Source organism: Trichechus manatus, unplaced genomic scaffold (assembly GCF_000243295.1).
Source record: "Trichechus manatus latirostris isolate Lorelei unplaced genomic scaffold, TriManLat1.0 scaffold00092, whole genome shotgun sequence".
Classification (NCBI taxonomy): Eukaryota; Metazoa; Chordata; class Mammalia; order Sirenia; family Trichechidae; genus Trichechus; species Trichechus manatus.
In genome coordinates, this window is record NW_004444028.1 from 7,662,198 (window position 1) to 7,678,731 (window position 16,534).

Sequence of the window (16,534 nt, forward strand, 5' to 3'; positions counted from 1 at the left end):
AGCATGCTGTCTTTCTCCAGGGACTGGTCCCGCCTAATAACACGTCCAAAGTATATGAGACACATCTTCCCATCCTTGCTTCTAAGGAGCGTTCTGGCTGTAGTTCTAAGACATACTTGTTTGTTCTTCCGGCAGTCCATAGTGTGTTCAGTATTCTTCACCAACACCACAATTCAGATGCAGCAACTCTTCTTTGGTCTTCCTTATTCATTGTCCAGCTTTCACATGCATATGAAGCGATTGAAAACACCTTAGTCTTCAAGGTGACATCTTTGCTTTTCAACACTGTAACAATGTCTTTTACAGCAGATTTGCCCAATGCAATGGGCCAATCTTGACGGCTTGACTTCTCGACTGCTGCTTCCATGGGTGTTGAGCTGTTGATTGTGGATCCAAGATACATATCTTTCCTGATTTTTTAAACCACATAGTACCCTCTTGTTCTGTTCGAACGACTGCCTCTTGGTCTGTGTGCAGGATCCACATGAGCACAATTAAGTGTTCTGAAATTCCCATTCTTGACAGTGTTACCCATAATTTGTTGATGATCCACACAGTCGAATGCTTTTGCATAGTCAATAAAACACAGTAAACCTCTCTCTGGTATTCTCTGCTTTTAGCTGAGATCCATCTGACGTCAGCAATGATATCCCTCATTCCATGACCTCTTCTGAATCCGACTTGAATTTCTAGCAGTTCCCTGTTGACGTACTGCTGCAACCATTTTTGAATGATCTTCAGCAAAATTTTACTTGTGTGTGATATTAATGATATTGTTTGATAATTTCCTCATCCTGTTGGATCACTTTTCTTTGAAATGGGCACAAATATGGATCTTTGCCAGTCAGTTAGCAAGGTGGCTGTCTTCCAAATTTCTTGGCATAGACCAGTGAGTGCTTCCAGCATTACATCTGTTTGTTGAAACACCTCACTTGGTATTCCATCAGTTCCTGGAGCCTTTGTTTTTCACCAATGCCTTCAGTGCAGCTTGGACTTCTTCCTTCAGTACCATTGATTCTTATCACATGATATATCCTGAAACAGCTGAATGTCCACCAGTTCTTTTTGGTACAGTGATTCTGTGTATTCCTTCCATCTTCTTTTGATGCTTCCTGCGTCGTTCAATATTTTGCCCATAGAATCCTTCACTATTGCAACTTGAGGCTTGGATCTTTTTCTTCAGTTCTTTCAGGTTGAGAAATTCTGAGCGTGTTCTTCCCTTTTGGTTTTCTAACCAGATCTTTGCACGTTTCCCCCTCCCTACCTACCCGAAATATAAATCCTGACCGTAATCCCAGCTATCGTATGTGTATTTAAGTGCAACTGTTCAATTACCATTTTATTCCTTTCACGCTATTTGGAACTAGGCCCACATAGGTCCGCGTATCAGCACATGTGTGTTTCACATGCATAAATAAATAGGACTGTACCCACTGGACATACACATTGACCCAAACATTGATAAACACATAAAAATCACATACGCCCATAGTCATACATGCAGATAAACACACCAGCCAGATCCATGATTTCTGAAGTTAGTGGTGAAGTTGATGAGAGGATGCAGGACTTTTGGTGGGAGAAGGAGAGAGAATGTGGATAAGAGATGTTGGGGACTGGCAGGGTGGCCCACAATGCCTGCCCTGGTGCCCCCTTCCCAACACACACACCTTCCACACAGGGAAGGGTGCTGGGGTCTGGGATGCCCCTTTACCTGTCTGGGAGGATTTCCCAGAATAGGCTGGCTGTCCATCGCACCCCACAAGGAAGGGAAGAGGGTGGTAGATTTGATGTATAAAGTAAAATACTCTGTTATGTTTTGGGGGAGGGAGGGCATGAAGATTTTGGAATTGGTTGGGAATAAACTGGTTTGAAAGGAATCCTCGTGGTGCAATGGTTAGAGTGCTCAGCTGCTAAATGAAAGGTCAGTGGTTCTAACCCACCAGTGGCTCCACAGGAAAAAAGGCCTGATGATCTGCTCCCTTAAAGGAAACTCTATGGGGCCGTTCTACTCTCACGTAGGGTCTCTATGAGTCAGAATCTGCTCGAGGGCACCCAGCGACAACAAAGTGGACAGGGATGATGGCAACTTGACCAAAAGGAAGATAGAGGATAGGACAGTCCTGTTGGTGAGCAAAGGAAGCTAGGATTTTTAAAGGACTAGGTTTGTAAATGACTCTTAGGCCTACTGTCAGGAATTTACCTTGCAGAGCAGTAGGGAACTATGGAAAATACTAGGAAAAAAAGTAACTAACATCAAGATGGTGGACTTGAAAAATGAGAGGGGTTGAGATTTATGTTACATTTAGGAGGGATGGATGAGGCAGAGAAGGAGCGGGAGGAGGGGAGCAGATTTAGGAGAGAGGATCAACATGTTTTTTTATTTTGTGGGGAGAGAAAACTAAACCCTGAGTGCAGGAGATGGTGGGAGCACGCGGGGCCCAGGTGAGAAACAGACATCACTGGAACCGCGAAGAGGCTTCGTGCCTAACCCAGCTGGAGCACACCAACAGAGTCAGGCTTGACTGTTGAGCTAAGTCACTCCTCCCACTCTGTTGGGTCAGGAGGTTTCCTCACAGACACTGACAGACTCAAACCCATGTCCTGTGAATTCAGGCACAGCCCAGGCCCTGTGTTCTGATGAGCATGCGCGCGTGGCCTGAGGTGTTAGAGACCTGGGTGAATCCTGACTGGCTTCCCACTGATCACAGGATCTCAGCCAGTTACCCGACTTCTCTGCTTCCCGGTAACACCTGCCTCTGAGGGGGCGTGGGGACTGAATACAGTAACACAGGAGAAGTGCTGAGCAGAGTTTGGGGTGTCCTCACGGGCAGGATGAATGGTCAATATCCTCTGCCCATGGGCTGCAGGAAGCTTGTTCTCACTTGGTGAGCTGTTCTTCATGCTGCATCCCAACATCACCGCCACAAGAGTCCCCTCTGTTCAAGTCTCTGGAAATAGATTTTCTGTAAAAACGCACGTTAAAATGATGCAGCGTCTCCTCTGCTGCCTCTTACTGCACTATCAGCCACTCCCACCCACACACATGTCCTTCCTGGAGGCTCTTTTCTCTCTACACTTGCTCCTTGGGGACCCCATCCATTGCCTTGAATCCCACGTGTGTATTCTAGCCCAGATCCTGAGCTCCAGACTTGAGTGTCTTCATGAGAAGAGCCCAATAAATCTTAGGCTGAACGTGTCTGAAAAGGAATATCTAGATACATGCTTCTTGTGAACAGTGAGTGATGGGACTTGAATGCCTCACAGCCCAGAATCCTCTTTCTTCTCTAGGGTGGACCCAGCCCAGGGTGTTAATGTAAATAACAATTGATAGCACTTGTATCAATTATCTGTGGGCCTGTTTTCCCCACTCTTTGAGAGTCTTCAGAGCTCTCGAGGGAGGAGACGGTGTCCTGCTCACCTCCGACTCCCTCAGAGCACCCACCCCACCTCCCCGCCACGATGCCTTGCACAGAGTGAATGCCGATGAAACGAGAGCTGAACTGAATTGGGGCAAGCACTTCCCGTATTCACTGAATGTCCAAACGTCTCTTCCAAGAAGCCTCACCCAAGCACAATGGCTCCCTGCATTCCTCTCCTCGATGCCGTCAAGGGCCACAAGTGGCCAGGGGAGCCACACAGCCCCTCCCCTGCAGCCCTGCTGCTGCCTCTGTGGTGTGGCTCCACTCAGCTTCCTCCCTGGTGCCAGGACCTTGGCAGTTGGAGACAACCATACCAAATACATCAAGACCCAGAGGATAAAGGGAACTGACCCTTGTGGTTGGCTCCACAGCACCGAGGCCTCACCACAGGCCATTCGGAGAACCTTCCAAGAAGCCTAACTCACAGCACAGAGGCCTCACCACAGGCTGTTCTAAAAACCCTTCTTGTCCCACTCTCCTCTCCTCTGTGGGGAGCTGACTACCTCCTTCCCATGCCAGCGCACCTCCTGTGGGCCAGTCCAGCACTCAGTAGGGCCCCACAGGGAACGGGAGCACAAGGCCAGCGCAGGGTTCTCCTCGATCCCGCAGATGCACAGATGGCAACTGTGACAATGACCGGGTCTCCTTCTCCTCCTTCCGGGTCTTAGCATTTCTTCTGCCTTCCCCACCTGCAGATGAGACGCTGACTCCACACTCCCAGGTGTGTCCAGGGTTCTGTGCAGGTTCCCGGAGGCTGCCTCTAACGCCACCTCTGTCTCTCCTACTCAGGAGAGCATGTTCAAGTTGAGTGACATGTCTGTAGGGATCTTGAATGTTTGAATGATTAACACATTTTAAAAGGCAATTGGCACGCAACCTTGCCACAGCTATCTAAACTGAGCAAAACGATCAGAGTCCTGTGATGGGGCGGTACAGAGGAAAGGAAGAAGTGTAGAGCCTGTGGAAATGTGCAGAGAATAGTTACTGACTATGCTGTGGGGGCTACATGCCAGGGCCAGATGCAATGTCTGTGCTGGAAATATGGCATTTCATTAAGTTTGGATATGCTGATATTTAAGGGACAACTAAAATATAATTCTCTCTTTCCCTTTTCTTAATAATTACTAAATTCTCATAGCTTGTTTTATGGAGCTTACTTACATGGTTCAAATGCTACTCAAACCACTTCGAAAAGGCAGTTAAAAGTCTGTCTGGGTTTTATATTGAGTATTATTTAAGGTAAGTGGACTGTTAGTTAAGAGTTAGGAATCATTTTGCTACACTGAGATTTTTCTGGTAACAGTACTTCTAAGAAGCCAATTCTAAAGTCCTTGATAAATCCATGTGGCCTGAAACAGTATAAATTGCATGAGTTGGTCCTGGTTAGTCTGATGGTCTAAAGTTGTAACCGCCCAGTATTAACACCTCGTTGACCTGCAGATTTAGGGCTAAGGAAGGAGCCGTAGAAAGAGCAATATCCCTGAGAGATATATTTGTATCATTAAATAAATAAGCCCTCTCTGGAGAAAGGAAACCCTGGTGGCGTAGTGGTTAAGAGCTATGGCTGCTAACCAAAAGTCTGCAGTTGGAATCCACCAGGTGCTCCTTGGAAACCCTGTGGGGCTGTTCTACTCTGTCCTGTAGGGTCACTATCAGTCAGAATTGACTCGACGGCTACGGTTTGTTTTGGTTTTGGTCTCTGGAGAAAAGAGATCAATGGAATAATAGGAGATTTGCTGGGTAGATAAAATTACGAATGGGTCTGCAAAAAGATACACAGGGCAGAGAAAGCAGTGTGTCTCTTCTCAACATTTATAGACATATTTTTTATTTGGGGGAATTTTCTTTCCTTTGCACAAACTGGAAGTTTATTAAATGTTTCACAACTCCCTTTTTTTTTTTTTTTGTAACTGAAGATTGTTGAGTTCCTTGGATACCCCTGTTGGGATTATTAGCAGTACTGCCCTTTCCTATGAGTTGAAGCAATGATGGGTTTCCTTTCAGCAGTACTCCAGGGAGTGCCTTGGTATACCAGCAGTCTCTCACACAGCGTCTTGTTGTATTTGGATTGAAGATGTGTCTGTGCCCTGTGTTCCTGAGATTCAGCACAGATTCCTGGAGTCCCAGGCATAAACGGAGGAGGGCTGCTTAAGCCAGCGCTCTTCCTCTCACTCCTGTGTGGCTGCTGTGCTGTGGAGCTATACTGCAGAGTCAGAAACTGGCGACTGTTTCAGTGAGCTGGCATTTGGCCTTGGCACATCATTCCCCTGTGACAGGTTTGAGAGCTAGAAGACCTGGACTGGACTTCTTGCTGGTGGTGCCCAGCCAGCAGGTTGACCTCAGTCAAGTCATTCAATGCTGCACCTCCCAATTTCCTCTTTTGTGAAATGAGGTAACAGTTAGTACCTATTTTTGCTCACAGAATTGATATCTGTTCCTTAAATCTATTGTTCGTTCATTCAATGAGCATTTATTGAGAATTTACCTACTTGTAAGGCACTGGGGACAAAGATGAATAAGACAGGACATCTGCTCTGGAGGAGCTCCTTGTCAGGTATCCAATGGACCAAGTAAGGAAATACACAGAAAAAAACCTTCATAAACCCCAAAAATGCTATACAAAGGTGAGAATCGTTAACTTGAATTGAGATTCATGGGATTGGATTTATAATCAATCTCACTTTCAAAAATGGCTGTGTGCATAAAATTGTTTTTTTCGTTATTTAGTATAATGTGATATTGAAGTCCGTCCATTCGGATAAACTTTATTAATAGTTTATTTATGCCCCTACCCTCTCCCAAAAAGGATCTGAGATAATTTCTCTAAAACCATCAGGAAAACGAAACAAGTTCCGATTAAAACAAGACAAAAGATGGAAACTGAGGTCCAAAAGGGCAGAGGAGGGAATGGATGGCAGTTCAGCAACTGAGCCAAACTCTCACCTTTTCGTCCCCCAAGAACCGGGAAGGTGTTTATATTGGTCAGATCTTCACTTAATGCTTCACATAGGATGGGTGTTGACATGATCATTGTGGGAGTCTTTGGTACTTCGTGTTGTTACCATAGGTGAAGTCATGTACAGTTCTGAGAACTCATGGTGCAACTATGGAACACCTAATCAATACAGAAGAAGGATGGAAAACGAAGAACACGTTCCCTAAGTCTGAACTCCAGGACCTTATTCTCTGCTTCCTGAAACAGGCTCCTAGACAGTTATCCCTCCCGCTGGCCACTGCCAGACCCATCTCCCCAGACCCATCTCCCCAAGCCCATCTCCCCAAGCCCATCTCCCCAGACCCATCTCCCCAAACCCTCCACCGGCCTCCTGCAGAGCATCCATACTCCACCTGTGGTGACTACTACCTCCTGGATCCAGGTCCCCTCTGTCTCCCAGGCTCCTCATCCAAACCCTGCTCTGGTGCCATGTTCCCTCAAGGCCTTAACATTTAGGCATGACTCCAAGCCCCTGCTCATGTTTCCTTCTCCCTGGAACATCCTCCTGTCTTCCTAGGCAGATGCTGCTTCTCACAGAGGACAGTTCATATTTCTTCTTCTCCAAGCCCTCTCCAGCCCACCTTAATTCCCCTGCTCTCCGCCATCTCTACTTAACATGCCAGTTACCCATTAACTAGTTAATTAATTGAAGTTACAAATGAGTAGAGAGCCTAATGACCTTTGCTTCATTTCTTGTGGAAATGAAAAACAAGAGACCATCAGAACAATATCACATGACCAAGGGATAGCCAAGGTTATCTAGCCCTGAGAAAAGAAGGGACTTGCTCAAGGTTACCCAGTATGCTAGTGGTAGAAACAGCATAGGAGCCTCAGTTTCCTGAAACCCAGTATTTTTATAACACCATGCTAGTTTCATGTTAATTTGTGTTTTATTTAAAAACCAGCAAACAGGAATTTAGATACACCTCAAACCTAGGCCAAGAGTGACAACATAGTGTAGTGGGAAGAACTTGACCAAAGCAGTAGGCCTTGTGTAAGTTACTTCCTGGCTCTCGGCCTCTGATTTTTCATCTGTAAAATCAGAGGTTGAACTGGATGGACTTTAAGGTTATATCTGCTTCTAGTATTTTATGAACCTACTGGACTGTTGGTCTAGCCCCATCAAAGAACTTGCAAGTACCTGGTTGTGATGGTTAGTTTTATGTGTCAGCTTGACCAGACTATACTGTCCACTTGTTTGGTTAAACACTAGTCTAGATTTTGCTATGAAATGTTTACATGCTATTAGCTTTTAAATCAGTTAGCCTTGAATAAAGCAGATTACCCTACACAGTGTGGGTGGGCCTCATCCAATCAGTTGAAGGCCTTCAGAGCAAAACCAGAGGTTCCCGAGGAAGGATTCTGCCTCAAGACTATATATAGACATTCCATCAGAATTTCTCTTTGTCCCCTACTGCGTGACCTACCAACTGGGGACACAAAACTGCTGGAATTTCCAGCTTGTCCCCTAGTCTAGGGAGTTCAGCCTTGCCAGCCCCCACGATTGCATGAGCCACTTTCTCAAAATCTCTTTCCAAATACATACACACACACACACACACACACACACACACACATACACACATATACAGAGACAGAGAGCACACACACACACACACACACACACATATACAGAGACAGAGAGCAAGCCCTGGTGGCAAAGCGGTTAAGAGCTATGGCCGCTAACCAAAAGTTGGGCAGTTTGAATCCACTAGGCGCTGCTTGGAAACCCTATGGGGCAGTTCTACTCTGTCGTATGTGGTTGCTATGAGTCAGAATTGATTGGATGGTGAAGGTACACACACACACACACACACACACATATAAATGTATAATATACACACACACGTATATATAAATGTATAATACACACACACACACATATAAATGTGTAATAGATATACACACATATAAGTGTATAATATATATACACACACACACATAAATGTAAATATATATACACACACACATATAAATGTATGATATATATACACACACACATATATAAATGTATGATATATATACACCCACACATATAAATGTATAATATATATACACACACATATAAATGTATAATATATACACACACATATAAATGTATAATATATACACACACACATATAAATGTATAATATATACACACACACATAAATGTATAATATACACACACACACATATAAATGTATAATATACACACACACACATACAAATGTATAATATATACACACACATATAAATGTATAATATATACACACACACATAAATGTATAATATACACACACATATAAATGTATAATATATACACATACACATATAAATGTATAATATATATACACACACACATATGTAAATGTGTAATATATATACACACACACATAAATGTATAATACACACACACACATACACACACACACACACACGTCTTCCTGATCCAGCTTCTCCAGAGAACCTTACTAAGGCACAGGTACACTGTACATGTATTGCCTCTGCTCCCTCCTCCGTGTTATTTCAGCACCTGGGACTCACTCCCGCTTCATTTCCCCTCACTCACTTTTGTCAAAACTGTGCTTAAACTTCACTCAATACTGGCAATCTCTCCCCAACCCGCAGCTTAATTACGTGCCCCCCGCACCCCCCGTGCACCGACCCTGCTGTATTAGCCTGACCACGCTCGTGACCATGCTGCAGTAAGAGTCACTGCTTTTCACGTCTTCCGTTAGACTGCGAGTTTACTGAGGGCTGGACTGGAGAGCGTTTCTCTGTCCCAAGGACCTGGCTCAAAGGAGGGATTCAACAGGTGTTTGGTAAATGAACCTAATGCTTTTTGGCTGGTCTTTAAAGGTTTTTAAATCACTCAAGGACTCTTGTGCTTTCTGTTCTGTATCTGCAGCATTTATACTTGATGACTTCAGGTGGGAAATTCTTGAGAGTGTTTCCTACAAAGAAAGTTACGTGCTTTGGAATGACAAAGCAGGCAAACATCAGCTTGAGTCATAAATGATCTCCTTTTATATAAATTTATTGGAAAGGGGAAAAAAAGGAGAGGAAAGGAAAAAGGCTGTGTGAGAGCGATTCTTTTTTAAAGCTGAACTGAAATGTCAACTCTCCGTGTTTAGGGGAATTCCTGTCACTGCAGTTTTATTCATGGCACTCCAACTGGGAAAATGAGGAAGTTGCATGATGTTGCTAGACTATTTTCCAAACCATAACCTGGAACTTGGGCTGTCGAGGGCTTTTTTTCCTCTTCTAAATTATGAATATTTTCATGAGTCAGATCCCCCAAAGCTCCTAAGACTCTCAAGTTCCTACATACCTGCTGGATAGTAAGATTTATTTCTGCCCACCACCTAGTTATTTCTGCCTTCTAACATCATTCAATAGTCAATATATCCTGAGGTAGACTTGCCAGGCTGGTGAAGCCCGGTGCTTCCTAAGGACATAAGAGGCTGACTGTACTCTGGTTGTCTGTGAATGCTTAACTGTTACTATGGACCTATATGAAATCGTGGCTTGTAAAAGATCAGTGTCAAGGCCTGCATTTCCTTCTGATGTAACAACTGTCTTCATTTCAGGATAATTTATTAAAAACAAAGGAATCTCTTGCTCAGTAACTGTTAGTGAAGTGTGTACTTAGAGCAACTTTTTATATACAGTTTGTATACTTCTTGATATTGTATCCTGTCTATTATCAGTCTTGTCTTATAGCAAGAATTTATGAATATATAGAAAATCTTTTTAAAGTGTTAAAAAGCAAAGATATCACCTTGAAGACTAAGGCGCGCCTGACCCAAGCCGTCATGTTTTCAGTTGCCTCATATGCGCGGGAAACCTGGACAATGAATAAGGAAAACCGAAGAAGAATCGATGCCTTTGAACTGTGGTGTTGGTAAAGAATATTGAATATACCATGGACTGCCAGAAGAATGAACAAATCTATCTTGGAAGAAGTACAGCCAGAATGCTCCTTAGAAGAAAGGATGGTGAGACTTCATCACACATACTTTGGACATGTTATCAGGAGGGACTAGTCCCTAGAGAAGGACATCATGCTTGGTAAAGTAAAGGGTCAGCGAAAAAGAGGAAGACCCTCAGTGTGACGGATTGACACAGTGGCTGCAACAGTGGGCTCCAGCATGACAACGATTGTGAGGATGGCGCAGGACCGGGCAGGGTTTCATTCTGTTGTACATGGGGCAGCTGTGAGTCGGAACTGACTCGACAGCACCTAACAACAACAGAAAAATTATTATTTTAAGAATGACTAATTATTGTGCTATAAAATATGTAAGTTGTATAATTTATTTCTATCTCTCAAATAGGATTTATATGTCATTACCTCCAGTAACATTCATTTTAAAATGTCTTGTAAACCATTTTTTTACATTCTAGAAGCAGTAAATGTTTAAAAAAAAAAGTATTGGAGAAGGGTCTAGAGTAAACTCTAGAAATTTTCCTACCTTATTTCTAGCATTTAGTACCACTCTCCAAAACCCATCACTGTTAGCAACATCTGAAGTTTCTTTCCATACGTTTTCTAACCATATACGATTTTCCATAAATATAAGGAGCCCTAGTGGTGCAGTGGTTAAAGCGATCGACTGTTAACCAAAAGACTGGCCATTCAAAACCACCAGTGGCTCTGTGGGAGAAAGAGGTGGCAATCTGCTTCAGTAGAGATTTATATTATCAGAAATCTTATGGGGTTGCTAGGAGTCGGAATCGACTCAATGGCATGGGTTTCATTTTTTTTTTTCCCCCCACACAGACACAAATAGACTTCGCATACTTCTGCATCTGGCTTCTTTTTTTTTGCACTTAAGATACGTGAACTTGGTCATATCAGCATGAATTAATCAACCTCATTCTTTTTAACAGCTGCATGATATTTCATTATATGTATGTCCATTATTTATTGATGAACATTTAAGTAATTCCCAATTTCTATCTGGTTGTTGTTGAAGTTCTATTGTTCTAATCACAAACAGTGAACATTCCCAGAAATGAAATTACTGAGTGCAAGAGTACTATATTTTAAATTTTGTTGACATATTTTCACATTAGCCTCCAAAGAGCACACACAAATGTACACGTCCACCAATGTTTAATTAAGAGTGTTTCCACACCCTCACGCATCAGTCTTCCATCGAGGTTTGACATTGCTGCCGTTCTAGTAGATGAAAAGCGTCACTCTCTTTTAATACGCCTTTGTGGAATTATGTGTATAGTGGAACTTTTTTTTTTCCATAAGATTAATGGCCATTTGTATATTTATGTGAATTTCCTGTTCGTGTCCTTTGCACATTTTTTTCTCTGTTGGATTGTTTGCCCTTTGACGTATCCCTTTTTTTGAGAAGAAAAGAAACCCTTTACTGGGATAGATAGGCTAATGCTTTAGTAGCTAACTAGCCAGCAGATCACAGGAATCCATAAATGTATGTATTCCATGTGTGAACACTTGTACAAGCACTTATTCACTCAGAGCCCTAAAAGGAAGCCTGAGTGTGGCCACACAGCCTGATGAGAGAAAGAAAACAGTTTGGAGATAGCTGTAGGGGCTGGCCCCACTCTCTGCACTAATTTTCTGTTGCTGAATAACAAATTACCGCACACTTAGCAGCTTGAAAGAACACCATTTGTTAGTTCACAGTTTCCCTGGGGCAGGAGTTCAGGCACAGTATGACTGAGTTCCCTGTTCAGCACCCACAAAACCAAAGTCAAGGTGTTGACTGACTCAGTTGTCTAGAGTCAGGAACCTCTTCCAGCTCGTCTGGCAGAATTCAATTTCTTGTGATTGTAGGACTGACATCTTTGTGTCCTAGCTGTCTATCAGCCAGGCACCTCTCACAGCTCCTAGAGGCCACCCACATCCCTTGCTGTATGGTCCCCTCCATCTCCAAAGACAGCAAAGGAGGATCCCCCTCATGTGAATTCTTCTCTTGCTTCAGATATGGCTGACTTCTCGTCTCTGACCTCTAGACCCAGATTTAAAGAGTTCATGTGATTAGGACAGGCCCACCCAGAATAATCTGCCCATCTTTAGGTTAACTGATTTGGGACCTTCACTGCAGTGCCTAAATTAGTGTTTGATTGGCTCACTAGGAGAAGGTATGTGTATTCCAGGGGCCAGGAATCTTGGGGGCCATCTTAGAATTCTGACGACCACACCCTCCACCTGCCTCCCTTCCTAATAGGAAGCAGAAGGAACTGAAGTCTTTTGGCTTAAGAAAAGCAGTCACACTGAAACATCCAATGCCAAGGGCAGGGGCCATGCCTGACATCCATCTAACCCCGGGTACAGCAAAATACATCCAGGGGGGTCAAAGATCTTGAAGTGAGCAATGAAACAATAGAAGGGTAATGAGAAGCTCTAGGAATCCACATGTACAGTAGAGAAGTCAGAAGACCTTCCTACCAAGGATTCAGGCCTAATATTTCCAACTCCCAAGTCTGTGCTCTTGACCTCTAGGCTCCATGGTCCACCCAGATTCATTAACTGGCTGCACAAGTGGGTTTTGAGTCCTCTGTCCTTACCATTTCTTCTTGACACCAGCGTGTGTGGACATGCCTTGGGTATTCAGTAGAGCAGGATGGCCCGAACCTAAGTAGATGAGCTACTAGGGGGAACGATATCAATGAGCATTATTCAAAAAGAATTCTGAACAAGCCCTCTTTCTCTTCCTCCCACCCCTGTCTCTGCCACCCCTTCCCCCCTCTCTCTCCCACCTGCTGCTGTGATTCAGGCGCATTATACGGGACTTGCTTGAGACTGAAGAAATTTACATAAAAGAAATAAAGAGCATAATTGATGTAAGTAGATGCGGGAGTGGGTTAAGAAAATATTCAAACTGGAGAAGTTTTGTCACACAAAGAAACTCCTATAGTTGCCATAAAACCTGTTGCCGTCAAGTCTATTCCGACTCACAGCAACCCCATAGGACAGAGTAGAACTGCCCCCTAGGGCTTCCAGGGAGCTGCTGGTGGATTTGAACTGCTGACCTTTTGGTTAGCAGCTGAACACTTAACCACTGTGCCACCAGGGCTCCATAGTTGCCATATACCTCTGAAATTCCCACTAAGATTTCAGGTCTTGTGATGATACAGTTGTCTCTCCAACAGTAGTATGAATGTCCTTATGGCTCTTGACCCCTGTAACCAAATCGTTTCTGAAGGATCGTTCCCATTCATACTGATTCCAGCAACACCCAGCTGAATTCACCACACCCTCCACAACAATGACTATATAACTTAAATGTTTTGGATAATTTAATAAGGGAGGATTATTTCTCATTGTTTTAAGTAACATTTTTTTTTGCTTAAGGATAAAAATGTGTATTTCCCTATTTTCTTAAGGGGATAATCTTAAAGAAAAAACTATATGTATATGCTTAAAGTTATTTATTATAGTTTTTTTTACAGCAAAATATCAGAAATGACTCAAATATCCAATAATAATGGGAATGGTTAAATAATTACATGCTGAATGAAATATCATTCAACTATAAAAATAATTATTTTGAATAATACATAGCAGCATTGAAAATGCTTATGGTATAAAAATGCTTAAATTCAAAAGAATATATGTCAAAATTTATTAGTTGAGCCTAAAATATATATGGAAAAATAGAATACAAAATTATATATGTGCTGTGATAACAACCACAGAAAATAAGTTTTTTAAAAGCCATTAAGGAGATATAATAAAATAGAATGGTAATATTACCAGGTCATACAGTTGGCTATGTTTTTTCCTTTCTTTCACACTTAACTTATGTACACATTATAAATATTTTAAAAATATAATTGTTTTTCTTATAAAAATTCCTTTTATTATCATTGCCATTAAACCATCTCCTTCTGAAGACAGAAATACAAGGAAAATTATATCAAAAGAAAGTATCTGATAGAATGACGTTCAGGAAACATGTGCTATATTCCCCAACTATTTCATTAAAATTCTGGCTCCTGGAGTAGCTAATTCAGATCATCTCTCATATATTCCTATCTGTAAAACCTGCCTTATTTTCACCTCTGCAGGGATATATCGTGCCAATGGATTTTATTTGGCTGAAGCATCTGATTCCAGATGTTCTTCAAAACAACAAGGACTTCCTCTTTGGGAATATTAGAGAAATTTATGAATTTCACAACAGGTATATAATAATCCAGATTATCAGGGAAAATGGGAAGTAGGGAAGAGAAAGGTAGAAATCAGGCTGATGGAATTTGGAGAAGAAAGTGCTTGGACCATACCAGGCAGAAGCAAGTGGTCCAGAGTCAGCAGATTGGGTTGAATTAGGGTAGGGCTGAGAAGGAAGGGAGAAGCATCACAGGATGGCTGAGGAAGAAAGGAAAAGACATCAGTGGAGCTTCAGACGTTCATGAGGTATTCGTTTGTGTATTCCTTTGTGCATTCATTGGTTCATACCTTCAGTTGAACCAACAATTGAGCACTGTGTTCTGCACTGGGAATCTGAAGATGACCTAGACACAGGTTCCCTTGCCTGTTATCATTGGGTAATGCTGGAAACTAGGGTGTTAGAAAGTGTTAACTCGTCAAACAAGTTGTCCTTTTAACCCAGGACTACTTGAGTGCTGAGTTCTAGAGAATGAGTATAGAGAATTAGTATAACTAATGAAGAAACGACAACTTGCTCATTCACTTTGCTCCCTGTGATGACCCCAAGGTCACATGCCTCATTAATGGCGGGGCAGGCTACTTGGTGAACGGACCCACAGTTGTTTCCTAGACCCGTGTCCTGTCCATTGTGACAAAATTGAAATGGAAACCCCATTTCTGCTGCTTTCAAGCTGTATGTCTCTGGAGAAGCTATTCAGGGTCCCACATGTATAAAACCCTACCTGGCGTGGTTTGGTGGAGGATTAAATGAGATATTGTTTGTAAAGCACGTTGCTTGTGCTTGGCACATAGTAAGCTCTCAACGATCTTTGGTAACAGCGGCAGCGCAGGAGTCCTTATTAACGTTACTATCGTGTAGTGGGGAGCATTAGTGTATCCAGTCTGTCTCTGGCTAGTGGTTGGTTTCAGAGTAATCCTAGTAATGCCACAGAACACATTTTTTCTTCCAAATCAATGTTTTGAAGATGAGTCAAGAGCAATAAAGGCTGGACAACATTTTTCTAGACATTTCTTAAAAGCTTATGTGATTCTACTTTAAAAAAAAAAATTTAACCCTATACATGTAAAAATCAAAGTACTATTATACTGCTATTTCCCTAGGACTTTCCTAAAAGAATTGGAAAAGTGCACTGAAAATCCTCAACTTCTGGCACGTTGCTTTCTCAACAGGGTAAGTCTGTGCCCCCAGTCGATCAAAATAACTATGTGATAAAAGCCAGCCCTTTGCTTTCCTGGGTAAGTGGCAAAGGCAGATGGAAATGCCAGTGGTCTAAAAACTTTTGTCTGCCTTTTGCATGCAGAGCAGTAGTTCTCCGCTGCCCCTTTGCTTTCCAGCCTCACACTTCATTCCCTTCACCCAGTGTGCAAATGAGTCCAGGCTGATTGATCCGTGGGAGCAACTGTGAGCCAGGCCTCCCGCAAAGCGCGGAGGAATGGAAGGCTGGCAGCAGAGGGCCCCCACAGCACAGTGTCTTCCTCTTCTGAATGACTGTGCTGTTTTAGGCCAAGCATCATACAACAAGCTTAAAGTGTTGTGCTAATGTTGTATTAATACTCTAAAGAGGGATAGTCCTGGTGTTAACCTAATAATCTCAGAAAATACATTTTAGTCCTTTTTTTTTTTTTAACAGAATAGAAGATATTAGAAAGTTTTAAATCTACAGACTTTCTTAGGTTATCGCCCAATTTAAGAACGTCCTGTACTACGTCTCCCTCAAACTCCCCTTCCCCGCCACCCCAGACCTCACTGCCCGCCCTTCCCCTTCCACCTCCTGCCTGGGCAAGCAGGAGGCTGCTTGGGCTGGTGGCGCTCCCGCGGAGCTGGGGCTGGCACAGAGAGCTGGCGGGCTGGACACCATTCTCCACCAAGAGCTTTCCTCCCCCTTGTGATGATGGCCATGAGGATGATCCTAGTGCCTTCTGCTTCCTTAAATATTTCCCTTTTCCTCTTTCTTTCCCAACTGTATATACCTTCTTCTC

The 16,534-nt window shown here is 42.9% G+C and overlaps 1 protein-coding gene across 1 annotated transcript in view; it reads left to right on the forward strand.

Moving 5' to 3' along the window:
- Positions 1 to 16,534, forward strand: part of MCF2L2 (MCF.2 cell line derived transforming sequence-like 2) — a 235,619-nt gene that overhangs the window by 176,969 nt on the left and 42,116 nt on the right. Inside the window, 3 exon segments of the mRNA XM_004382342.1 lie at positions 13,158 to 13,224; positions 14,452 to 14,567; positions 15,656 to 15,725. Of these exon segments, the coding sequence (XP_004382399.1) occupies positions 13,158 to 13,224; positions 14,452 to 14,567; positions 15,656 to 15,725 (253 nt within the window).